The sequence below is a fragment of the Urocampus carinirostris genome, chromosome 19 (genome assembly GCF_059441175.1).
Source record: "Urocampus carinirostris isolate Australia breed hairy pipefish chromosome 19, RoL_Ucar_1.0, whole genome shotgun sequence".
NCBI classification, from domain to species: domain Eukaryota; kingdom Metazoa; phylum Chordata; class Actinopteri; order Syngnathiformes; family Syngnathidae; genus Urocampus; species Urocampus carinirostris.
The window spans coordinates 2189308-2216602 of record NC_142367.1 but is presented as its reverse complement, the minus strand read 5'-3'; the positions used below and the strand labels follow the sequence as shown (position 1 = coordinate 2216602).

The window sequence follows — 27295 nt, the reverse complement described above, 5'->3', positions numbered from 1 at the left end:
TTTTATAAGGATATTTGGTTTAAAAAAAAAAAAAAAATTAAAAAAAAAAAAAAGAGCTCAGGAAAAGGTTTTAAGAACAGTTGAAATGTCTTATCGAGGGGTTTGGTCCTTTCCTTTTCTCCTAGCAATTTTAAAATCCAGTGATGTCTTCTTTCTTTGAGTGTCCACTAAACCTTTGTTTTAACAATTTAAATCTTATCTATCTATTTATCTACCTTGGTCATATCCCTCAAGAGGGGTGACCGACAGCAAGACAAACACATACAATAACAAAGAAAATAAAAGGGGAAAAAAAATTCAAAAAAAAAAAAAAAAAAACACTCACAAAATTTTTGAGACCATGGCCAACCCAAATGCTCGAACACCCAAACAAGTTAGGCACCTCGGCACCTAAGTTGGTCATGCTTTCGTCCCTCCAGATGTCACTCGGGTCAGGGTGACACAACACACTCTTTTGTTCAACAGCAGGGCCCGACAGCTTTCACTGGTTTACCCCTGCCGCATCATACGGGTGCCCAGCCCATCCTTAAGAACGCGTCCAAGCATTCAACTATCCTTTCACAACACCTCTCCACTCCTTTCTATCACCAACAAGAGCCCTAGCTTCCATTATATTTAGACCTCTTTCCTGCAGTGCACTCATAACACCATCCATCCACGTCAATCGCGGCTTTCCTCTTGGTCTCCTTCCATTGACTTCTGCTCTGTAGATCCTCTTCAACATTCGCTCCTCATCCATCCTCTCCATGTGTCCAAACCAACCGAGTACTCTCTTATCAACACGCTTGATCAATTCCACGAATACTCCAGTTTTGTCTCTCACAATTTAATTTCTCAATCTATCCAATCTTGTCACGCCTAACATAGTCCTCAAACACTTCATCTCAAAAACATTCAATTTCCTTCTTAAATCTGCGTTCAGGCTCCAAGTCTCCGCACCATACAACACAGTCGGCACAATCACACTCTCATACAGTCCCCTCTTAAAATCCATACTCATACTCTTGATGTTCATCACTCTCCTCAGAGCACCCAAAACCTTGCTTCCTTGATTCACTCCGTGCAATACCTCGCACTCCATTCCACCAACTGCAGCCACATCACAACCCAAGTACCTAAAGCTTTCACCTTCTTCCAGCACCTGTCCATGCAACCTGATTTCTAACGTCATGCCCACTCCATCATGTGAACACTTCATCAACATTGACACATAACTTACACCCATCACATATTCTTCCAAACTCTGTTACCAACCTTCTCAGTTTCCTCAAAATCAGCCCCAAGCGCTGTGTCATCTGCAAACAACAACTGACTTACCTGCCACACTGTTCCACTGTTGTCCATCATCTCTACACCTCTGCCAAATACTCTTGCATTCACCTCTCTCACCACACCATCCATGTACACATTAAACAGCCATGGTGACATCACACACCCCTGTCTCACACCAGTCAACACAGGGAATCACTCACTTGTCTCTCTCCCTACTCTTACACATTGCTCTGCTGTTCATATAAAAACTCGTCAATGCTTCCAACAACTTTCCACCCACTCCATACATCACCATCACTTGCCACAACACCTCTCTATCAACTCTGTCATACGCCTTTTCCAAGTCCATGAAAGCCAAATAAACATCCTTACCTTTTGCAAAATATTTCTCACACACCTGTCGTACTGCAAACACCTGATCCACACATCCTCTTCCTTTCCTGAAACCACTCTGCTCCTCCATCACCACCTCATTCGTTCTTTCCCTCACTCTCTTAATCAAGACTCTTCCATTCAGTTTACATTCATACTTTTTTTTTTAATATATTAAGATTTAAATTGCAGACACTGCAATTTAAATCTTAATATATTTTTAAAAAGAAGGTTATTTCAGTCAAGTCAGTGGTTTTTAAATAGTGGGGCGGGGCTCCTGGGGGAGTGAGGCGCTGCCGATGGGACTGCGGGCGCGTTTGACCTGAGGAAAAAAAATTTTTTAAACTTTCCAAAGAATCCAATGCAATTGCACCTTCACTACAGTAGGGAGCAGTGGCACTCTCATTGGCAGTGTTTCGTTTACATTTAACCTGCACACCATGCATATAACACAGAGTATAAGCATTGAGTATAAAGAGTAGATACAAAGTGACGCAGACCCTCAAGTGACCCCATAAAAAAAATACAAACCCAAACAAGGAGACTTATTTGGGGGGACCCGAGAGGATTTCTTGTTCAGAGGGGGCAGGGGGAGTATAGTCGTAACAGAAAACAATTGAAAAGCACAGAGGAAAGTGAATGATTAAAATTATTATTTTTTTCTTTAAGGAAAAAAAATGTTTTTCTGTCCTAAGTGCAAGGAACTTTTCAACAAAACATTTGAACCTTTTGACGCCAAACAGGGGCTGTTCTCATTCATCCGCTCGTCTATGGAGCCAATAAGGCATCGAATGACAGACGGGATCCCCCGCAGTATCATCACAAACGCTTTGTCGTCAAAGTCAACAGGCTTTTATTTCAGGCTCCCTCGAGCCAAGAGCTAATAAAAATATATTGACTTACAAACTAATTGCTGCTAATTCAGGTAACAGAGAACAAAAGTACAAAACAAAATCAATCTTTGTCAAATGCTGTTGACCCTGAACTGGAAAACAAGCTTCACACTCACAATGGACAATTTTTGACTCTTTGAAGGAAAGAAATTGACTCGATGCTAACAAATTGCAAAACACAAATGGCATAGTGTCAACTCTTGTAGGGTAGTGAAGCTAGCTACTAGGACATAATAAATACGGATTACATTGTAAATTGTAGTCTTTCTCTAGGCATTCGACCGTGTTCCTCGGGAATCCCTGTAGGGGGTGCTTTGGGAGTATGGGGTACCGCACCGTCTTACCCGGGCTGTGCGGTCCCTGTATGCCCGGTGCCAGAGTCTGGTCCGCATTGCCGGCAGTAAGTCGGATTCGTTCCGGTGAGGGTTGGACTCTGCCAGGGCTGCCCTTTGTCACCGATTCTGTTCATAACTTTTATACAGCATTTCTAGACGCAGCCTTGGTGGGGATGGAGTCCGGTTTGGTCAGCATTGCGTCACTGCTTTTTGCAGATGACGTGGTGCTGTTGGCTTCCTCAGGCTGTGATCTTCAGCTTTCGCTGGAGCGATTCGCAGCTGAGCGTGAAGTGGCCGAGATGAGGATCAGCACCTCTAAATCCGAGACCACGGTCCTCAGCCGGAAAAGGTTGGCATGCTCCTTCCGGGTTGGGGATGAGATCTTGCCCCAAGTGGAGGAGTTCAAGTATCTTTGGGTCTTGTTCACGGGTGAGGGTAGGATGGAACAGGAGATCGACAGACGGGTCGGTGCAGCGTCTGCCGTCATTCGGACCCTGTACCGGTCCGTCGTAGTGAAGAAGGAGCTGAGCCGAAAGGCAAAGCTCTCCATCTACGGGTCGATCTACGTTCCTACCCTCACCTATGGTCATGAACTGTGGGTTATGACCGAAAGAACACAAACCCGGATACAAGTGGCTGAAATGACTTTCCTCCGCAGGGTGTCTGGGTTTCCCCTTAGAGATAAGGTGAGAAGCTCAGTCATCCGGGAGGGACTCTGTGTAGAGCCACTGCTCCTCTGCATTGAGAGGAGCCAGTTGAGGTGGCTCGGGCATCTGAAAAGGATGCCTACTGGACGCCTCCCTCAGGAGGTGTTCCGGGCATGTCCCACCGGCAGGAGGCCCCGGGGTGCGACTATGCTGGAGAGACTTTGTCTCTCGGCTGGCCTGAAAACACCTCGGGATCCTGCTGCCCCCGCAACCAGACCCCAGGTAAGTGGAAGACAACGGATGGATGGATACATTGTAGTCTATTGAGTATCTTCAAGTACTTGTGAAACTCTTATTAATTTTTGTCTTTACAATTATTTAGATCACGCCGTTTTCCTAAGTGCCGCCACAAATAAAGAATAAGCTGCACCGTATTCAAAGCTGCAGTGTTTAAAATCAGGAGCAGTTAGTAGTTCGGAATTCAGTTTATGCCTTAGCTGGGGAGAAAAAAAATCTAAAATCATCTTCTTAACGTGATGAATGAAATCCCTGACAGAGTTCCTTGCGTTTGAAGGCATTTGTCAAGCACACAGCAGTCGCCACGGTAACAACTCTCACTTGACCAGATGTGCCCTTTCCGAGGGGATACTAGTGTGACCTTAATACACTGTTTAATGCATTTGCTCCGTCTCCACAGAAATGACCCAGCGGATGGCAGCTCGGGACCAGTGTTTGGACTAATGCGTTACAGAGAAACGCAATTACATTTCTCAGTAACGAGTACTGTTACACGTTATTCAGAACATTTTGTCACTCAACTGTCGTGACACGATGGTGCTCCTTATCAAAACAGATCATGAATTATATTGTATTTTGTTTATTCATATTTCCTTTAAAAAGTAACATACAACCCTCGTTTCTGCCGGAAACACAACACTGATTATAATTTGTGAAAAGGGTGAGCCTGTTTATACTGTATGAACAAAATACAACTCACAGTAATACAGTTATGGTCACTTACGAGGGCATGTAATTTATATCTACTGATAGATGTGAGTGTAGGAAGTCCCATTTACAACTATAAAATAAAATACTGAAATCCGGGGACCATTTATATGGCTTGTGTGTCAGCAGTAGCAAAGGGTGGGGAAGGGGAGCATGGATTAAACGGAAACAACTAAATTAATGGGGTAAATGCAGGGTTTGTACATACTTTCATGGCCAAATTCAAGCACCTTTTAAGGACTTGTATAGCCTATTTCCTATTTTATCCAGTATCACTAAAATAAAAAGTCTGGTGTAAAACAGGCATTTTTACAGATCCACAAATAATTTTTTGTATGTGTCTTTGCTTCTGTGCTGCTGCTAAGTTAAGAGGTTGCCTATTATTGTCAGGTTGCCTATTATTTTGTCTACTTTTATCGTTAACGGTATATTGGCTCACTGGTCATTGTTTTGAATATTATATTATGCAATATGGGTGGTTGTTGACTATTATGCACTATTTACATAATTGGCGCTATTGACCAATCATGTTGCAATTATTTAATTTCAGCACCCCATAGGGCTGATCTGCTATTTGTAACCTTGAAGTAGTAACAAACAAAGGTGTTCAGGGTGTGCTTCAGAAAATGGGTTTGAACCCGTTTTCTGAAAGCTTCCACCTCTGCCCTCCTTGAAAATAAAAATCCATCGATGTCTTGTCTCCTTACTTTGAATGTTTACTCAAGTTTAAACTTGACGCCTTTTTTTCCAATTTGTTACAGTGTAAGTGTCCCTCCATACAATCTTGCAGATGTGTTCAAAAATATTCCACGCGCCATGGATCTTGAGAATTTTTTTCAAAGTAAACAGTTTGACCTCATATCCCCGAGAGCAGTGACGTCACCTTGAGAACTGAAAACAATGGCGCGTCCCATTAAAAAACAGACAGCGATTGTAGTAATCGCTGAAGGCATGGCGCTCATTTCCATTTGGAATAATTGGAACTTTTCTTAGCATGTCGCTGGGGGACGAACTGTTTTGGCCGAGTTGCGTGCTTGGATCAGCAAACGCTGCATGAACTAAGTTCACCTGCAGTCATGGATAGCGTGTGTCCTGGTTGCTTACTTCATGTTTTCGGTCAGGCAACCGGACGGCTTTTCCTGCCTATTGATCCTTGTTCGTCTTCTATAGCATCCGGCTAGCTTGTCATGATCATTTGGCATATTAACTGCTGGGTTTGACTTTGTTGCCGTGGTAATTTTGTTGTTGTTGGCTTGTGGTTATCCTGGCTGCTTTCTGCATGTTTTTGGTCACCCTTTTTTCCACTGATCAGTCCTGGTTCGTCCTCTATAGCATCCGGCTAGCATCCCGTGGGTATTTGGCATATTTACGGCTGGGTTCATATTTGTTACCTTGGTAGCTTTTAGTTGTTGGTTCGCGCTTACAGCATGTTTTTGGTTAGTCAGCCACCTGTTTTTCTCCGCCTATCGATCCTTGTTCGTTCTCTAAAGCAGTGTTTTTCAACCTATTTTGAGCCAGGCCATTTTTTTTACGTTGGAAAATTTTTGCGGCATACCACTAACCAAAAATGTTATAAAACGACACTGAACAGTATGTTTAATTACAATTTAATTTATCATACCCCCAGTTTTTACAGCACAGACACTTGACAATTAAATAATGTTTGCAGAAAATGATTCAAAAATGTTTTATAAAATTTTAAATTTTTGAAAAGTGACATTGGATAATTTCTCACAGCACACCTGACGATCTCTCACGGAACACTAGTGATTGAAAATCCGAGCGTTCTTTATTCGGGCCCCGGTGCTGTGGAATGCTCTTCCCCCTGAGATTCGATCTGCAACCTCAGTGGAAATGTTTAAACTAAGCTTAAAACACACTTCTATTCTATAGCATATGACTAACCTATATTTCACGTTGACAATATCTTTGTTTTATTTGTTATTGCAACATCCATTGCAGACTGGTCAACCTGGAAGGGGGATTACCTCATGTGCAGTCCCTTCACGTTCACCCTGGGGGCCATGTTCAATCTCGTTGCATACAAATTTTCACTACGTTTAAATCGTGGACAATAAAGACAATTCAATTCATTTCACTCACCAGGACTCGTCCAGTCAGCGTCTGAGCAGAGATCATTACGCCCGCCCAATCTTTCACAGAAGTCATCCAACCCACTTCGCTTGCTGCTGCCGCTTCATCTTTGTCGCCACGTTTGAGGACACCGTCAGCCGTAGTAAGCCGGTGAACGTCCTGAAAAGCCACAGGGGGGATACCGGCATCAATGCTAATATAATATGAGTTCAATATACTGTGGTACCTCTTTATACTAGCAACTCTAAACAGGTATATTTTTATCTTGACGAAAAACTTTGCTCTGCATACGACTGATCGGGAGAGATAAACCAATAAAAAGACACAGGTACAAAAAGGCAAAGAGAAAAAAAGGGCAAAAGAGAGACAAAGAAGCAAAGACAGGAAAAAGAGACAGACAGAAAGAAGGAGTAGGGCTGCAACTGGAGATTCTATGTTCAATTAATCGAAGAATCTGATTCAAAAAACCATTATTTTCCTCTTTATTCAAATATTGAGGTTTTGTGCACAAATAATAAAAAAAGTGCCAAAAACAGTATTTTACAATGAAAAAATGTGTGTCAAATAACAAAATACATACAAATATATGCTGTTCACCTGCAAATAAATACATTTTTATATGGTGCAAAAAGGCATTTTTGTTGTTTCGGGGACATGAGCTTTTGGAACAAGAAATTAATGCAAATCCGGAAACTCAATAACATGATTTTCAACATAAACAAGCAAACGTAAACACCATCACCCTTGGCTCGCCAACTCACTCACTCTTTCCTCCTTGAGAACTTTGCTTACAATGCAAAAATGTGAGCATGTCAATGAAGATCATGTCGAGGATGCTCTCAGTGATGACAGCTGCTCGCTGTGGCTCACATGGTGTCTCTTTCTCATCATTGTTTGCCGTTTTTCTAATGAGATAAGAAAGTATAGTGTATGCGTTATGGCACAATTTACAAGGCCACAATAATCACTTGGACTTGGCCAGAAAAGTATAACTTGATGCTTACTCTTAAACCTATTAACACAATTGTGAGAGGTTTGAGTTTTTTTTATAAAGCACATATAAATACTGTCTAAGATTATACGTGTAACTAGACAATTCCCGCGGAGATTGGAAGAGTTGTGATGGATCTGGAAGATGATACCGGGATGTATATGTAACCCCGGTTGTTGGCATTATGAGTAAGCATAAAGTTATTAACTCAGAGAGATGTATTTGTAATTTTTTACTTGGTTCTGTGGGGGGGGGGGGGGGGGGGGGGTGTGTCCCCCCACAGCCCCCCGGTACTGGCAAGTTAATTTGAGATGGGCCCACAACCGTTAGCAACAAGGATATGCCTTGTGGAGGTATAAAATACAAATTCATGGTAAAAACATAGTAATAACACTGTTATTACACTTGAAAAACATTTGAAATATACATGTTCAAATAGAATGGCCCGTTCGATTTGAATTGGCCCATCCGGAATGCATTAAGCCCATTCATTTTGCTGATTCGTTAGCATGTGTCCATTAGCATAATTTTTTAGCATGAAAAAGTTAGCATTTAGCCGTTATCATCACTTTTTAGCATGTCTCCGTTAGCATAACTCATCAACATGAGTCCATTAGCATAATTTGTAACTATGAAGTTGTTAAAATATAGCCATTACCAAAATGTTTTTGCATGAGGAAGTTAGCATTTAGCCATTAGCATCACTTTTTAGAATGTATCTGTTAGCATTACTCATTAACATGAGGCCATTAGCATAATTTCTAAATATGAAGTCATTAAAATATAGCCATTACCAAAAGTTTTTACTATGAAGAAGTTAGCATTGCCGACAGTGTTTACAGCTAGCGCTTATACTTACAGGACTGTCTCAGAAAATTAGAATATTGTGATAAAGTTCTTTATTTTCTGTAATGCAATTAAAAAAACAAAAATGTCATACATTCTGGATTCATTTCACATCAACTGAACTATTTCAAGCCTTTTATTATTTGAATATTGCTGAATTTGGCTTACAGCTTAAGAAAACTCAAAAATCCTATCTCAAAATATTAGAATATCATGAAAAAGTATACAAGTAGGCTATTCAACTAATCACCTGAATCATCAAATTAACTCGAAACACCTTGCGAGGGTTTCCTGAGCCTTAAAAACACTCAGCTTGGTTCAGTAAACTAAATCATAAGTATGGGGAAGACTGCTGATCTGACTGCTGTCCAGAGGACCATCATTGATACCCTCCATCAGGAGGGTAAGACACAAAAAGAAATTTCTCAAAGAGCAGGCTGTTCACAGAGTGCAGTTTCAAAGCATATCCACAAAAAGTCTGTTGGAAGGGAAAAATGTGGCCGGAAACGCTGCACAACCAAGAGAGATGACCGCAGCCTTAACAAAATTGTGAAGAAGAGCCGCTTCCAGAATTTGGGGGAGCTTCAAAGACAGTGGGCTGAAGCTGGAGTCCAGGTATCAAAAGCCACAGTTCACAGACGTGTCCGGGAAATGGGCTACAATAGCCGTATTCCCATGGTCAAGCCACTTCTGAACTCAAGACAACGGAAGAAGCGTCTGACTTGGGCTATGGAGAAGAAGCACTGGACAGTTGCAGAGTGGTCCAAAGTCCTCTTTTCAGACGAAAGCAAGTTTTGCATTTCATTTGGAAGTCAAGGCGCCAGAGTCTGGAGAAAGGCTGGAGAGGAGCAAAATCCGAGTTGCTTGAAATCCAGTGTGAAGTTCGCACAGTCAGCAATGGTTTGGGGAGCAATGTCAGCTGCTGGTGTTGGTCCACTGTGTTTCATCAAGTCCAGAGTAAATGCAACTGTGTACCAAGAGATTTTAGAGCACTACATGCTTCCATCTGCTGAAAAGGTCTATGGAGATGAGGATTTCATTTTCCAGCATGATCTGGCACCTGCCCACAGTGCCAAAACCACCAGTAACTGGTGCACTGACCATGGCATCACTGTCCTTGATTGGCCTGCTAATTCCCCTGACCCGAACCCCATCGAGAATTTGTGGGGTATAGTTAAGAAGAAGATGAAAGACACCAGACCTACAAATGCAAATGAGCTGAAGGCCGCTATCGAAGCATCCTTGGCATCAATAACACCTCAGCAATGCCACAGGCTGATTGCCTCCATGCCACGCCGGATTGATGCAGTAATCCGTGCAAAAGGATTCCCAACCAATCAAATAATAAAAGGCTTGAAATAGTTCAGTTGATGTGTAATGAATCCAGAATGTATGACATTTTTGTTTTTTTAATTGCATTACAGAAAATAAAGAACTTTATCACAATATTCTAATTTTCTGAGACAGTCCTGTATACTTGCGCGAATACTTGGGCTGGCTGCGCACCAACAGTTTTTACAGCTAGCATAAGTAAGCATAGCATCAACCTCTCATCGCTAATACTTGGGCTGACTATGCCAGCCCAACTAATCACTAACAGTGTTAACAGCTAGCTTGCGCTAATAATTGGGCTGGCTATGCCAGCCCAACACTTAGCATCCTCTTGCTAGTATACACTCTTTGGAATTCACAATTTACCCATGGTTAAAGGTAATGTGGGTCGGGACCCCTCAAGCCACCCTGGACAGTCCTTGATTACTATAACTACCTCTGGTAAAGCCCTGGTTTCCATGGCTACCCATTGAATTGAATGGGCCAAGGTATTCCGGATGGGAGATTCTCAAAATACATTAGTGCGGATGGGGACTTTTTTTGGTCTCCGACTCGTATCGCTTATCCATATTGTCGCTCAAGAGTCCCGGTCAGGCCGGAATTTTTGGTCCATGAATCGTTGGGCTACTCCAAAAGCTCTGGGAGGAGTTACCCGACAAACTTTTTTGTCAGAAGATAGATATAATAATAAAAAGATCTCGGGGGATTATAATAGCTTCGCAAGCACAACTACATTGCCCTGTAGGGCAAGAGTAAAGGACAATTTTCACTCCATAGGTCGCTAACAAGGCAATTATTAGTTGTAACACGGAGGAAATAGATGGTCTTCCATCATACATCAAATGCAATAGTTTTGAAGAGATAACGGTCAAGATCTAGCACACAATTTTCCATCTAGAAGGCACCAAACTGGGGGAGTGGATGAAAAGCCCCCACCAGGGCCTAATTTGCCTCCACACTCACCCTTCCATAATGTAGGTCAGAAAATGACTGGTCATTTTCACATGGGGTTTGTTTCTTGTTGGAACACTGGTTCTTTTGAGACTTCTTGTTGGTTTGTTACTTCTGACCTGGGTTTATTTAATAAACAACATATCTTTTCTTTGATCATGCCTCATCGACACTGTGTAAAGTGTCGATGGAGCGCTGCTGACCTCGACCCGGGACGTTGTGAATCGGTGGGCGGAGTACTTCGAAGACCTCCTCAATCCCTCCGACACGTCTTCCTCTGGGGAAGCAGAGCCTGAGGACTCTGGGTTGGGCTCTCGTATCACTGGGGTTGAAGTCACCAAGGTGGTCAAAAAACTCCTCGGTGGCAGGGCCCCAGGGGTCGATGAGATCCGCCCGGAGTTCATTAGGGCTCTGGATGTTGTGGGCGTGTCATGGTTGACACGCCTCTGCAACATCGCGTGTACATCGGGGGACAGTGCCTCTGGACTGGCAGACTGGGGTTGTGGTTCCCGTCTTTAAGAAGGGGGACCGGAGAGTGTGTAACGACTACAGGGGAATCACACTTCTCCGCCTCCCTGCTAAGGTCTATTCAGGGGTACTGGAGAGGAGGGTCCGCTAGGAAGTCGAATCTCGGATTCAGGAGGAACAGTGTGGTTTTCGTCCTGGCCGTAGAACACTGGACCAGCTCTATACACTCTGCAGGGTCTTTGAGGGTGCATGGGAGTTTGCCTGTCCGGTCTACATGTGTTTTGTGGACTTGGAGAAGGCATTCGACCGTGTTCCTCGGGAGGCCCTGTGGGCGGTGCTTCGGGAGTATGGGGTACCGCACAGTCTTATCCGGGCTGTGCGGCCCCTGTATGCCCAGTGCCAGAGTCTGGTCCGCATTGCCGGCAGTAAGTCGAATTCGTTCCCGGTGAGGGTTGGGCTCCGCCAGGGCTGCCCTTTGTCACCGATTCTGTTCATAACTTTTATGGACAGAATTTCTAGGCGCAGCCTTGGCGGGGATGGATTCCGGTTTGGGGGCCTCAGCATTGCGTCACTGCTTTTTGCAGATGACGTGGTGCTGTTGGCTTCCTCAGGCCGTGATCTTCAGCTCTCGCTGGAGCGATTCGCAGCCGAGTGTGAAGCGGCTGGCATGAGGATCAGCACCTCCAAGTCTGAGGCCATGGTTCTCAGTCGGAAAAGGGTGGTATGCTCCCTCCGGGTCGGGGAGGAGGTCTTGCCCCAAGTGGAGGAGTTCAAGTATCTTGGGGTCTTGTTCACGAGTGAGGGTAGGATGGCACGGGAGATCGACAGACGGGTCGGTGCAGCGTCTGCCATCATTAGGACCCTGTACCGGTCCGTTGTGGTGAAGAGGGAGCTGAGCCAAAAGGCAAAGCTCTCCATCTACGGGTCGATCTGCGTTCCTACCCTCACCTATGGTCATGAACTTTGGGTCATGACCGAAAGAACACGATCCCGGATACAAGTGGCCGAAACGAGTTTCCTCCGCAGGGAGGCTGGGTTCTCCCTTAGAGATAAGGTGAGAAGCTTAGTTATCCGGGAGGGACTCGGTGTAGAGCCACTGCTCCTCCGCGTTGAGAGGAGCCAGTTGAGGTGGCTCGGCCATCTAATAGGGATGCCTCCTGGACGCCTCCTTCGGAAGGTGTTCCGGGCATGTCCCACCGGCAGGAGGCCCCGGGGGCGACCCAGGACACGTTATTGAGACTATGTCTCTCGGCTGGTTTGGGAACGCCTCGGGGTCCCGTCAGATGAGCTGGAGAAGGTGGCTGGGGATAGTGACGTCTGGGCTTCTCTTTTAACGCTGCTGCCCCCGCGACCCCACCTCGGATAAGCGGAAGACAATGGATGGATGGATGGAATATTTATAATATCTCGGGGGATTATATTAGTTGTGCTTGCGAAGCAATCACAACTCATAAGATCTCGGGGGATTATAATAGTTGTGCTTGGGAACAGCACTTGGCAATGTAGTCGTGCCTTGCTGAAGCAATCACAACTAACTAGACAATTCCCGCGGCAATTGTAAGAGTTGTGATGGATCTGGCAGATACTGGTAGAGAACCGGTAGCGTTGATTTGTTAGCATTATGAGTTAGCATAAAGTTTTTAACTCAGATAGATGTATTTGTAATTTTAAACTTGCCCAACTCGTCACCAACAGTTTTGACAGCTAGTATGAGTAAGCATAGCATCAACCTCTTATCGCTAATACTTGGGCTGGCTACCCCAGCCCACCTAATCACCGACAGTGTTTACAGCTAGCTTGTGCTAATACTTGGGCTGGCATAGCCAGCCCAACACTTTGCTAGCGGCGCACATGGCTGTTAGCATCCTCGCGCATGGTTAATGGTAATGTGGGTCGGGCCCCCTCAAACAACCCTGGACAGGCCCTGGTTACTATGACCACCCTCTGGAAAAACATAAACAAACACTGCTAATGATTTAACTAAAATAAAAAGTACCTCACTCACACACGCATGCGCAGTCATTAATCAGCTAACGAATAAACGTCAACATTAGCGAGCTACCATAGACGAACGTTGCATTTCCACACTAACAAATGAATAAAAACAAATAATATAGTGGCTTACCCCGCTACTGAGCTCTCTTCATCCTCTTCGGTGACTCCCATATTGTGGTTGCTGCCTCACCATCAAGAAGCTCCCGTGCCTTATCACTTTGCAAAGCTTGCAAAGGAAGCACTTTTTTGTTTTGCAGACTTAAGTTGTCAATCAGGCCTCTTGAGTTGACTTTACCATACCTTTTGCATTCCACCTCACTCAGTCTTGCTCACGCTGCGTGTGATGTCACAGACTCTGTGATGTACTGAGTGACGCATAAATTGCACGACACAACGCATCGATGAAAATTTTCACTGCCAAGGCTTTCAATAATCCCTTTTTATAAATATTATCAAAATGTTGATGCAGTTTTAAAAGAGCCATAGTGTAAAGGACAGACAGTGGGAAGAAAAAAGGAAAAAAAGAGCAACAGGCAGAGCGAGAAAGAAGGAAACTGAGGATGATAGATAAAAAGGGGAAAGATGGAAAGAAAAAAAGAGGTAAGGAACGAGAAGAGAGGGGAAAAAAGGAGAGTGAAAGAAGGACAGAGAAAGAAAGAGACAGAAAAATAGAAAAAGAGAAAACAATTCTAGCTCAAGTTGCTTTGTGAGTGGTGCCAATTTGAAACTGCGGCTCATTTTCCTCTTCCGCTTCTCTCACCGTTGCCTCGACATATGCAAGGCAACCTTGAGGCCAACCTGACTCCCGACTCAGTGAAGTCATCCTTATTCTTTTATGTCCAGAGATCTGTGCGTGTTTTTATGGACACGCGTGTGTCTTGTTGTGGGTGCCAGCCATCTTAGCAAACCGCAATCCACACATGCAGGGCGAGCTTCGGCCTCTGTGTCCAATCCCAAGAATGCCGCATGCGTTTTTCCGCTCAGTTGTAAAACTTTGCAATTGTTTTTAGCCACCGAAATAAAAGGTGTTAAAGGGTGTTAAATAGGGCTGTTGTTAAGTAGAAACAAAAAAAATAAAAAAATCTGGTGTATTGGAAACATTTTCATTTTAAAAATTCTGAATATTAAATCCTAAAACTTTTAAAACAATTATTTTTGTCTTTTTGTGCCATATATTGAAGAAGGGGTGTCAAACTTGATTTCACCATTGGCCGTATAAGAATTAGAATTACAGTATCTTAATTGTCATTGACATCAACATTGTAAAACATTGTATGCAACGAGATTAGCAGTGTCTGAAATAACGTCTGCCCGGACGCATAGGGCGTGCATCTTTTGCGTCTGGCGTACAACTGACAAAACGTCTCTGCCCGGGTGGCAGACAACTTTTTCAAGAAAAAAAAAAAATAATAATCTTTCGGTGGTTTTTTTTTTGTTTTTTTTAAGAGAGAATGGAATAGTAGTTTGTTACAAACGTTTTATTTATTCCGATTTTGAAATCTTCGTTTGGTTTGAAAATACTCTCAGCCAATGAGAAGCCGGCATTGAATAACTTCGTGGTTCCGGACTTTCCCGAGTTTTATAAGGTCGTGCATTTGCATATCATTTTGCAAACAAGACGCACAGAGAACACAAGAAAAATGGATAACTTATTTGGAATCAAGCCAAAACCTCAGCCCCAGAAGAAAAAAATCAAAAGAAGCTAACAAAATTGATGACGCTACAAATAGTAAACGTACATTAAAAGCATCGTGGAAAGAGGAGTTCACGTGGCTTGTAGCAGACGACGTAACGCAAACATTGCATGACTGAAGATGAGTAAATATAGGTACATACTGATGGCAGATGGAAAACAGCAATGTCATATACATGCAATGAATGTTATAAGTAGATTTATAAACTTAATTTTAAAGTGTTGTTCTGATATATTTTCTGATTATCAACCCTCAATACTTTGCAACAACGGGTTTTTTTGTGATTGGTCGTTTTATTGCATTTCAAGTTGTGAAAAATGGAGCAGGCAACTTTATGGCTAGGCAGGCAACTTTTCAGAGTTGTCTGCCCTGGTGTCTGCTAACTGTTTGTCACGAGTTTCAGACACAGAGATTAAGCATGGCACTCCATGGTAAAACAAGTGGTATAGACTTTATTAATTCCCTCTGCAATATTCAAATATTTTGTTTTTTTCACTGATAGAAATGTTATGCTCATAACAACAGAATATTCTCTACCCGGGTACACACTGGGGACAGTTGAGGTGCACGCGAACCTGTTCTGAAAATAGCTCACCAGTGCTGTGTTATTGGGATTTTCCAGTAAAATGATTTTTTTTTAAATTATTATTAGTTATTAGTTGACTAAGACTGCTAAACTTTATTTTTAATAATTACCTGGTAACATAGTAAAAACATAAATTGTGTTAGAAATAAAAACAAAAAAAAATCCAGTTCATGGGCTTAATGAAAAAATATTCAAGTATTTAAAATTACTTTTATTAATTAAGAGAGCTGGATGAGGATGTACGTGTATTCAAAATGTATTCATTCATATTTTTATTGATAGCGAATGAGCAAAAAGTGTGCAGTTTTTTAGCCAACTTTTTTACCTAGCCATTTACCAAGCATTTTTTTGCATGTTACCTAGTTAATATTTTACCTATTTTGCTAGTCATCAAGCTAAATTTTGGCATCTTTTTCAGATATCTACCTAGCTTTGCTTTTAGCTTTCTATCTGGCTATTTAGATGTCGTTTTACTCTTGGCTCCCATTTAGTTTTTTAGCTGTTTACCTGTTTTAGCTAACTATCAAGCTACCTTTTTTTAGCTATTTGGCAAGCCATCTAGCTAAGCTGCCATTTTAGAAATTTATATCAAATTGGGTGACCTTTTTGCACTAATTAGGAACAAAAACTTGCCCTCAGGTTGAAGAGAGTTGGAAACCCCTGTTCTACACTATAAAACAAGTGTCTGTCAGATAGTTTACAAAAATACATGCATCATAATACAGTCTCAAGGCGCGCTCTACCGGACCAAAGTGCAACTTCAAGTTCATCGTTGAATCAATGAGCTGCTATAAACTGACATAAATTCTGCTGTTTTGCTTCAACAATGCACGCGCAGCTTGGCTACATCACACTTGTTTACCAACACTGAAAGGGCTCTTATAAATGTCCGGTAGAATTTAAGTTGAATACGCTAGACAAAAAGAAAGTACTGTATGTACAAAAGCAGAAAAATGAGCCAAAGTTGGACTCATTTTAATGATATTGATTGCTCTGAAGTGCTTTTTATCATTCCATCTTAGAGACTGCTGATCTTTTGCGTATTTTTCAGAGGTTTTATGTCTAAATTGGTTAACATAGAATTGTAGATATTTATTTTTTTCATTTTAGCGTGTATTTATAGTACTGAAGAGTAAATATTTTTCATTTGATCATTTTGCGTTTTTAGGAATTTTGTATCGTTGTTGGACTTTGAATCTGTTCAGTGTGTAAAAAGCTGCAATTGTTTTGTATTTTACAATTTTTTGTAGATCTGTGAATATTTTAATCTATATCTCATGTGTTATTTAACATATTAAATTACGACCTACTAAATAAATTGGTGCATAGTGTTTTTTTTAATATTGATAAATAGAATTTGGTAGCTGGGTGTATCCCTAAACCACTAGGGTTGTAGGCGCACCATTTCCTGTGGTGTGTCTTGGACAACTACAGCCTGGTGGCTCCCATCCCTCTCCAGGCGAACAAATGTCAATTAAAAAAAATAAATCTGAGGAGCCGTTAGGGAGCAGTGAGCCAAGCCAAAAAATACAGATTTCTAAACAGAGCTGTCCTTTACACGACAACGCCATAATGACAAGCCACAAGATCAGGCATGTTGGAGTCATTTTCAGGCATTTTTTGTTGTCTTCATTTGTAGCGTGGTCTACAGTCAGACTACCAAGAAACATGGCAATGGCAACAATTTCAAGAATTTAAGCTCTTTGCCCAAAATTTAAGCATTTTCCTGACCTTGAAAGCAAATAATTAAAATTAAAGCATTTTCAAGATATTCAAGCACCCATCAAAATTTTCTGTATTATTGTTTAGAATTTATTTTATTACGTGACTTTTTTAAAGCAGTTTTAAAGGGTTGCATATCTGCTTTGTAGGTTACTGTATATGCAAGTAAATACGGCCAGTCTTTTGGTTTTGCTGGTCATTTTGTTAGGAAAAAAGGTGAATATATTTTTAAACGCTGTTTTAATCAGCACAATCCTCTCAATGGATACATTTGAGAAGTGTATATTTTTTTTCGGGAGTAGCTCAGGCGGTAGAGCGCTTGTCTTGGGATCAAGGGATCCCGGTTCGAATCCCGGCTCGTCCGTGTTACATGTCGAAGTGTCCTTGGGTAAGACACTGAACCCCTAACACCCCCAATAAGCAGGTTAGCGCCTTACATGGCTGCAAGGCCGCTATTGGGAAATGTGGAGCACATTGTAAAGCGCTTTGGGAAGTCATTGACTTGAAAAGCGCTATATAAATGCAGATCATTTCATTTCATTTTCTTAATTTGGGTCGCAACTTGTCATAAGGGGGTAATGGTTGGTCCTGAAGTCAAACCAGATCCAAACCAGTGATCTATACAACTGATAGTGCAGGGGTCAGCAACCTTTTCGGTGTGGAGTGCCACTTTCAAAATTCCTTGTAAATCAGTGTGCCAGTGTGTTTTTTCAGTTTATTTTATATCCAACAGAGCTGTAATTTTACACCAGTCCAAATATACAACATAGATATACATTGAAATCGTATAACTCAACAATTTATCTTCCACTATTCTTGTTCATCAATCAACTAAAAATAGAATGTGAAAAACAAGTGGAAAGGCCTGTAGCCATCCATGACTTCAACTTTTTACCACAAGAATTAACCAGAATCAACCAGTCTTCATCAACAATGAACAATGAACAATCAAAAAACAAGTGATATGGACAGTTACCATACCATTCATCAATGATATCTGCATGCATAGCAAAGCGGCGCTGCCACAAGCGGCTGCCTTTTCCAGCAGCTGCCCTATTGTTTTATTGTCTGCTCCTATCTTCGGTGTTTTTTCTTCCCGTTTTGACAACTACACTATGGATTACTTCTATCCTATGGGACATGGGTTTTAGTGCACAAAAAATGCGTGTATTCAAGGAATTTCAACTCCTTGCCCTGAAGAATTCTCATGCCAGCGTGAGGAAGGGGCCTATCGTGGAAGAAGAGCCGGAGCTAGCGGCTAGCGAAGCGGCTAGCGAAGCGGCTAGCGAAGCGGCTAGTCTTCGGTACCATCCGTAATCATGGTAAATGCGAACTCACGACCAAATAAGATCATCGAGTGCTGGTGGAAAACATCGAAGCGCACAGGGAGCGCAGTTGCTGTGTTTTGCGGAAACGTGGCTCACGTTTAGCATTCCGGACGCTAACGTGTAGCCACCCGGAGCTACCCGGAGCTATCCGGGTTCAACGCCGCTAAACTGAGACATGAAAGCCGGGGGGAATCGGAGAGGAGGCGGACTTGCTAACACGAGGTGGTGTATCCCTGGATTTTCACAAAGAAAAGTTTTCCATCTGCCGCAGGGATGTCGAACTTTTGGACTGGCGTGACGTCATCCACTCCGCTATAAGCACCCCTAGGGCATCATGTTCATCTGTTAATAAACAACGGGGTAGACTGCTAAAAGTGTGAATTTCCCTACGGGGATGAATAAAGTATCTATCTATCTATCTTGTTGCAGAAAATATCAAAACTTGAAATAACAGCAGCAAAGCAGAAGGCGCGCGCACGCACTCTTCTTAAAAATATTCGCCATCAGTAAATGGTTTTCTGTGCTTTGCTATGCAGTGAGCAATGTGATAACTTGCTTCAGTGGTGGTGTTTTTAGCAGTGGCAAAGGTTCTCAGGGTCCGTGTTTATTGGCCATACGTGGACACTGCGCGTTTTAATGTCTCCGTCTTGTCAGACTTATCCTTGAATTCATGTTCATGTTTCGTCTCGTAGCGATGTTTAACACTTACTGTGCAAGGTACATAATGCACAAACAGCACAGTCATTTTTTGCACAAAGCCCCATCAGTCTGTCCAAGCTGGCTGGAAAGAGCGAGATGTTTTTGCTAGAGGAGCCGTCATGATCCGTTCATTTATCGCGCGCGTGTGTGTGTGTGTTTCTGAGGCTGGGTTAAAACAGGGATTTTTCCTCCTCTGCGTGTCGCTGCGCAAACACTCACACACGAAACAGAGGAGTAGGGGCGCTACCGTAAACACGGCGAGCAACTGAAAATGTCTAAATTTCAGGTAAAAATGTACATTTCTAAAAAATAATCATTATTATTCTGCCATGCGCTCGTGTGCCAGCAGTGGCACATGTGTCATAGGTTGCTGACCCCTGGTCTAGTGGTTAGGATTCTGCACTCTCATGACCACGACCCGTGTTTGTTTCCCGTTGCATTTAATGCTTTGCGATAGTCAATGAAATTTTTTGACTGATCAATCACTCCACAAATACGGTAACCTACAACCGTAAAACCTCCTGTATAGTGCGGACCCAAACTTTGAGTTCTTATTTTAGGTCAAAAAATGTTTGGGAAAAACAGACCATAATGACCAGGTGTCTTCAAGCCAAGAGGTAATTTTTGAAACTAATTCGCGCAAAGAGCACCCAGTTTGATATACATGATATACATGTTCATTTTTCTCAGCCTTCACAAGCATTTACTTGGAAAAATAAGAATTGTATTCTGGTAGAAGGCTCACTCAAATATTTTCAATAGTTTGAATAATAATCAAGTAACGTATTTTCCAGACCATAAGGTGCACCGAAAGAAAAATAAATTGGCCAGAAATTTATAAGTGCACCTCATAACCTGGTGCAGAATACGGTATATACATCGTCTTAATGTGTTCACATTTTTAAGACTTTCGAAAATTGCATTTAAGACCTTTTAATGCCAATCAAGGCCTTATTTTTAGAATAATGAATTCAATACCGGACAGCACAGTGGAGCAGTGGTTAGAGCGTGTGCGGCACAGTTCTGAGGTCATGAGATCGTACCTCCTGTGGAGTTTGCATGTTCTCCCCGTACTTGGGTGGGTTTCCTCCAGGTACTCCGGTTTCCTCCCACATTCCAAAAACATGCATGTCAGGTTAATTGGCCGGTCTGAATTGTCCCTTGGTGTGAATGAGCAGGCAAATTGTCTGTCCCTGTGCGGTGCAGATAATGGATGGATGGAATTCAATGCCTTTTAAGACTTTAAGGATCCACCAAAACACCAAACCATTTATAATAGTTAAAAAATAAAATAAAATGTATCTTCACATTATGGCATTAAATGAGGTAATTAAGTTGTATTAGCGCTAGGAGACACTAAATAATACACAATATCCCTCTAAGTTTTTAAAAGCGTCCCTTATTCGGTCTGTCACATTTAAATCATTGCATGACATCTGATTAATGAGGATCTGTTAAATGTTGCCGGCTTAGAACTGTGGTTACACATTTATACCTATGGTCAGGTGAGTTTTTGCGCTCTAACTCAATGACATCCAATTATTCTTCTCGGTGTTCTATTTGATCTAAAAAGGTCACAAGCAGGAGCAACATATGCTTCCACTGTTGTGAAAAAAAAGGCATATATTATTCAGATTGATTCTATGAATAAATGATCATGCCATATGTAGAAATAAATGTATAAATACCGTAAATTCCTGACTATAAGGCGCTACTTTTTTCCCAAATGTTCAGCCCTGCGGCTTATACAGTGAAGCGGCTAATTTATGGAATTTTTCTGACGTCACCAGCGGCGCTGGAGTAAAGAAGGTAAGATTAAGACCAGTAGTATATGTGCGCCCAGAAAGACTGTAACCTCTAAGTCCAAGCATATACTTTCGGTAAAGTCAAGATATGTTCCGGTAATGAGGAAGATACTCTTGATAGCTGTAGTTGTGAGGAGGACGTTGAAGACGATCAGCCGCGATGCTTTATATTCACAGGCATGTTTGATACGTAGCGAGCGTGATCCTACTAGCGTATTGGTACCTTTCAAAGGCACGGTTTGGGATGAAAGTTATATTATTATTATTAAAGCTTTGAAAACTCTCTCAGTGTACTGTCTTTCTTCGTAAATATGTGTAACCATGTATAATATGTATTTGCAACTGTATATTTTTGTAATGTATTTATTTTAGAGATTTATTCTGTTATGTGTTCTACGGACGAATCAATACGAAGGGATGGAGCACACGCGGGCTGATGGGAAATGTGGTAAAGCTGAGTTACCAGTAGATTTGTCTGTTGTCGCAGCGGACAATAGTAGATATATATTTTTCCCACCCTTAACTTTGGAAATATACATTTTGTTTCCTTGGAATACTTTCAACGGGACCTGGACTTTACAAGTCTGCATCATATTATTATTACGGGTATCATTTACCATTCATGGTATCCACTTTGGTTCTGGAGTTGTGCCCTGAGGGGTTGTTCAAACCTCACACTGTTTGTTTTCTGTTATTAGTGTCAATAAATTTGTTCAAACCACAAAAAAATCTGGATGTGTCGGCATGTGACAGCCATACTCTTAGGGATCATTTCTATAGTTTTTGACTGTTTGCATTCGCATCGTGGCTGTGCGCAATTGAATATATTGCTGATTTTTGCTATCCGGAGATGGAATAAGAGCTTGCTCTGTCCACTCCACGCATCGGCCCGGTATTGCAGTACCTACGGGAACGGTGCATTCGCAATGATCGCAGCAAGGCATTGAGGCTAGGACCTTAGCTCGGCCTTTTGGCTGAGAGTAAGGCTGCGTCCCATTCTTCGCACTTTCACTCGCTATGTGCCCTAGTCACTCGGTTTGCGCGTTCACGTGAAAATGGGGTGTGTCCCGATACTCTCAAGACCGAGGCAGAAGTGCCCTCAAACCATGTCGTAACCACTTCAAGACCGAGGGGGCTCTCGACCTCACTTGGCAGCGAAGTGACTACCCAGAAGGCTTTGCGAATTCTCAATATCAACAAACATGCCCGAAAAGGAACCGCACAAATGTAAGTAGTTTTCCACAACCACGCATGTATTTGCAACAAAATGTATTGAGATATCTTAGTTAGACGTAAATGCAATAGAAAATCGTATTTTCGTGTTAAAACACGAACATTGCAAAATCGCTACTTTACGAAGTGCACTAATCTACCAAGGGAGCCGGCAAAAAAAATCTTCACGCTACAAACTGTAAAGTAGGATAACTGTGCAGAAAATCACGGTTCAGCCCATCCCTGTTTTTATCTTAAACGAGTCGTGCTTTTACATCTACATGGAGCATAGTCAGAATACCGTTCTGGACATAAGCCCTTGTTTACTGCACACAATTTCGGGTGTCGTGTTTTATTTACAATTTGATTCTTTCATGTGAGATCAGAATGCATTAGTTTTCATCATGCATTGTGAGTAATGTCTCCGAATTTCACGTGGAAATACAGTTGAAACAAATTACTATCACATAGTCCACTGCCTTCTCTGTAAACACTTATTAAGTAAACTAATTACCTTCTCAAAATGTTGTCCAAATGTGGAGACAATTCTAAAGCATATGTGATGCTGGCCAATAGAAGGCTCTTACAGCCATAAGAATAACATGTCATTTTTTTGTATCTATTCACTATCAAATAATTATCCAGAACACATCCTATAATTTCCTGTCTCATATCAACTTGTTGAGCATCCTATACACAGTTGTTTTGTACAATACATCAGCATTAAGTAATTCTTGTTTTTTCCACCCAACCTAAAGGCCACTGTAGAACGTCCCGTGGAAGAGCTGGTCACCATCACAGCTACCACGCCATCCACACCACCGGGCACGTCGTTGGCACCTTCTAATCCGGCGCCAAACCCCAAATCACCCAGAAAAAAAAGGAAGCACGATACACTCCTTGACTTTTTGAAAGCGGAGTCTGCCGGAGCGAGGAAAAGGCTCGAAGAAACTGTGGCCAAAACTGAGCGGTTCCCGTCCTTTTTGGGAAGCTCGTGGACAAATTTCCAGAACAGTGACATCTCTGCAATGTTTCCCTTTGTTTTATAAAAGGAAATTTTTTTTTTTTTTATTAAGAACTCAATGAAGTTCCAGTTTGTGTTTTCCAGCTTCATGGAAGTATTGGTATATTTTTGTTAAAATTTGTGACACATTATTTATTTACTATTATGTATTTTGGCCCAATGTGAGTTTGTTTTTCTGAAAGTAAACTATTATTTAAGCTGGAGTGATTTGTAGTTGTTTTCTGTCCAACAGTCACATAGTTCACACACAGTATCTCACATCATTATGAAATAAACCACCAAGGTGTTACTCAAAATGAAGATGTTTATTGAATAGTAATGCAGAAAAGCACATAATGCAAATGTGGGTCTGACTTCCAGAGCCTAAAATATGGCTTTTGGGCAATTTATTCCATATTAACTGTGGACAATTCTTTGTACGGTGGACCTGGGAACCCTGAAGACCCGTGACACCACACGGTAGGACAGAGCGTGGACCAGCCAGTACACGTAGATCAAGACCTCCAGCCATGGCCCTGTTCCCTCTTTAGCAGCTCCTGCAGGGCCCACATAACCTTCTTGCTCAACCTTAAGTCCTGAATGAGTTCTGACTCCACATCCAACCATAAGCACAGGATGGGAACATTCCTGTCCAACCTGTCCACGCTTATGGGACAGCCACTCTGGAACACAATAGATAACAAACAATTTAGACATAAATGTGGGCATAGCAAAGAAAAAGACCGCTTTAACTGTGATGTAAGCATCATGAAAAAATGTTGAAATGACCTTTTTATATTCAATGACAACTCTTTTGAATTAAATTCCTTATGAACTAAGGTTTTTGGGTCGTACAGGGAAGTTTGGTGACGATATTATGTCAGCTAAAGGGCCAGGTGGACTGTTCTTGTGTTTGTTTACGTTTCGTCATGTCACAGATTCAAGACCCCTACTATATGTCATAAAATGGCATTAAGATACTAATAAGTAGATTGCCATTTATGTCTACACAAACATAGGGTATTATGTGAACGTGCATTGTATGTTAACTCTTACTGTATTTGACCGAACGGGTCATTTTTTTTAATGAGTGTACGTACCTTGTAAAGATGAATCAGCACTACATAGCGCCGAAGCTGTCTTCAGTATAGCACATTTCTCCTCCGTTGATTGGAGACACGGAAAAGATGATGAGCTTTCAGGCAATCGGTAATAACACAGCAGTAGCGGGCATTTTTAACGTTGCACGAACTCTCCAACTGACACACTACAGGTTGAGACTCGAGTTGTTTACATGTGACGTAGACCAATACGTCACTGAGGTCTACAGCCAATTAATATTACCGCCATCTCCTGGACAGGGGTGGAACCTTGCAAGTCTTGTCCAAACCATCTCCATTTGCACTCCACTCGCGGAGGGCACTCCTCTATCGAGGGACCTCACTGGAGGGTTCTCAGGGCCGAGTGAGAGAAATGGGATTGGGCCTAAGTTTCCCGGCTCCTTGGCTTTGTAGGGTATTATGAACTGACCGATAACAGATAATAGATAATTAATAAAGAAAATAGAACAATAACCCTTACAACATGGATTAAGCTTGTGACTGTGTCGCAAGCTTAAGTGTGGGCGCACGCGGCTTATACAAGGGTGCGGCTTGTATAAGTACAAAAGTGGCAAATCACTCAAAAAGTGGTGGGTGCGGCTTATAATCAGGTGCGCTCTATAGTCCGGAATTTACGGTATATACCTACAAATACATGCCGTATGATTATCCATCCATCCATCCATTATCTGCACCGCTTATCCTCGGTAGGGTCGCGGGGGTGCTGGAGCCCATCCCAGCTATCTTCAGGCAGTGGGCAAGAACTGGTTGCCAGCCACAGCACACAGAGACAGAAAACTCACTCATTCACACCTAGGGACAATTTGGACCGGCCAATTCACCTGACATGCATGTTTTTGGAATGTGAAAGAAACCCGGAGTGCCCAGAGGAAACCCACGCAAGCAGGGGGAGAACATGCAAACTCCACACAGGAAAGTTCGATCTCATGACCTCAGAACTGTGCCGCACACGCGCTAACCACTGCACTGCCCTGCTGCCTCAGTATGATTAATGAATGATAAATATATTACATAACTATATGACATAAATGCAATTTACTTGTGCATTTTGTCATTTATGTATTTATTTTGTTGCACGTTTTTTTTTGTGTATTTGGTCACATATTTTGTCATTTGTTTTGTCTGAGTACCATGTCTTGTATTTTGTTATTGTTGTATTTATTTTGTCATTTGCTTTGCTATGTCATGTATATTGTTATTGATGTATTTATTTTATCATTTCCTTCGCTAGGTACTATCTAATGTAATTTTTCATAGGTTTTGTGTGTTTTGTCATGCATTTTGTCATTTACACTCTCATAGATTAATTCTGTATTTCTTTTGTCGTGTCATTTGTCACATGTTTTGGTTGGTTTTGTCACGTATTTTGTCATGGGTTTGATTGTGCGTTTTGTCGTGTATTTTGTTATTAATTCTGTATTTATTTTTTGTGCATTTTGTGGTGTATTTTGAGAATTTCTCTCATGTGTTTTGTCATTCGTTTTGTTTTGTGTTATGTCATGTGTTTTGTCGTGTATTTCTGCAGAGAAACCTCCAACCTCTATCCCATGTTTGTGGATTTCAAGAAGACGTTTGACAAGAGTATGGCAAGCCACATGGGCCACCATGGGGAGCTACAACTTGGGCCAGAAACAAGTTCAGACCATTGAATAGCTGCATATCAATGCCAGCAGTGCAGTACTGATCAATGGAGTCGGTGTGAAAAAAGGCTGCATTTTCACTCCAACTTTATTCAACATCTTCCTGGAGAGGATCATGACCGAAGCACTGGACAAATAAGAAGGTACAGTCAGCCTTGGGGTACACAACGTCACTAATCAGTGTTTTGCTGATGATATAGCCAGACTTGCAGGAGACGATCAATCGACTGTACAAAGCATAAACCCAGTATGGGATTGAAATTAGCACAGGAAAGGTATCACTACAAACATCAACATCAACCACATAAAGCTAGAACCTGTCACCAAATTTAAATATCTTGGAGGTGTCATATCAAAGAAGGGGTCAGAACCAGAAATCCTGGACAGCATAGATCAAACCACAGCCGCACTTCCCAGACTAAAACCCATCTGAATGAACAAGAACATAGCAGTGAAATCAAAGCTAAAACTCCTGTAAGCGCTGGTTACTTCCATTTTCCTCTACGCTTGCGAGATATGAACTCTCTAAGTAAAGCTGGAGAAGATAATCCAGGCCATGGAGATGTGATGCTATGGGAAACTTCTAGGCATCAGCTTCAAAGCCCATAAGACAAAAGAAACCTTGCGTAACACACTCAGATGGCATATTGGAACCTACGAATAACTGTGCACAGACGAGAACTGCAGTGGTAGGGTTCCTTCACAAGATCCTTGTTAGGTTAACCCCAACACTTGTAATAAAAACCTGCACTTAAAGAAGACACAGAGACGTGAATATGAGTTACTTGCAAGGAGAATGACCGAAGACTGCCCTTTACAGTCTACCAGACTCACTCTAACTGGCAGTCTCCTTTGTCTTGCCTTTTATTAAATTAGGAACACCCTAATTTACATAAGGTCTCTTCTGCTAAAGGGAGGGGGCAGTGAGAAAAAACAGTTGAGACCTGTTTTCACTAACAACATGTTAACGTATCAACACCTGTTTAAGCTCACAACACCATGTTATCGTATCAACAATATTACTACTATTGAACTAGGCGAGAATGGCACACTAAGCAAGAATATACACAGTATGCAACAGTAGAATAACTTATTTACAGTTTGAATCCATCATTTCCCTCCTGTTTATTCACTTTGTACTATTTCTCATTGTCATTCAATAACTTTTTCTCTCGATTTTCAGTTACAGAATCATGATATAGTACTCATGTTACACTCAGAGGTTAAACGTTGGTGTTGTTGTCGTCTGGTTCACCGTAGTCAAAAAGATCTAAAAAAAGATCT

The 27295-nt window shown here is 41.9% G+C and overlaps 1 protein-coding gene, 2 long non-coding RNA genes and 1 pseudogene across 12 annotated transcripts in view; 2 read left to right on the top strand and 2 right to left on the bottom strand.

Moving 5' to 3' along the window:
• The window catches only part of LOC148346882 (calcium-activated potassium channel subunit alpha-1a-like), a 160294-nt gene that overhangs the window by 109672 nt on the left and 23327 nt on the right, over positions 1–27295 (bottom strand). For 7 of the 10 annotated variants that reach the window (XR_015848094.1, XM_088324041.1, XM_088324042.1 and 4 more), the window contains exon 2: positions 6628–6777. Coding sequence is in view for 9 of the 10 variants with exons in the window: in XM_088324041.1 (XP_088180167.1) it covers positions 6628–6777 (150 nt within the window). In the remaining variant the exon portion in view is untranslated. Of the gene's footprint in view, positions 1–6627; positions 6778–7383; positions 7794–13331; positions 13551–27295 lie in introns of those variants that run through there. The other 3 variants (XM_088324047.1, XM_088324046.1, XM_088324048.1) reach the window with 3 other exon arrangements.
• On the top strand, positions 21803–21961 carry LOC148346885 (U2 spliceosomal RNA; annotated as a pseudogene).
• Positions 21955–23474, top strand: LOC148346884 (uncharacterized). Its single transcript, XR_015848096.1, has 2 exons — positions 21955–22262; positions 23006–23474. It is a non-coding gene; the product is annotated as an uncharacterized LOC148346884 (long non-coding RNA).
• On the bottom strand, positions 23558–24723 carry LOC148346883 (uncharacterized). Its single transcript, XR_015848095.1, has 2 exons — positions 24351–24723; positions 23558–23933 (listed from the first exon to the last, which is right to left on the bottom strand). It is a non-coding gene; the product is annotated as an uncharacterized LOC148346883 (long non-coding RNA).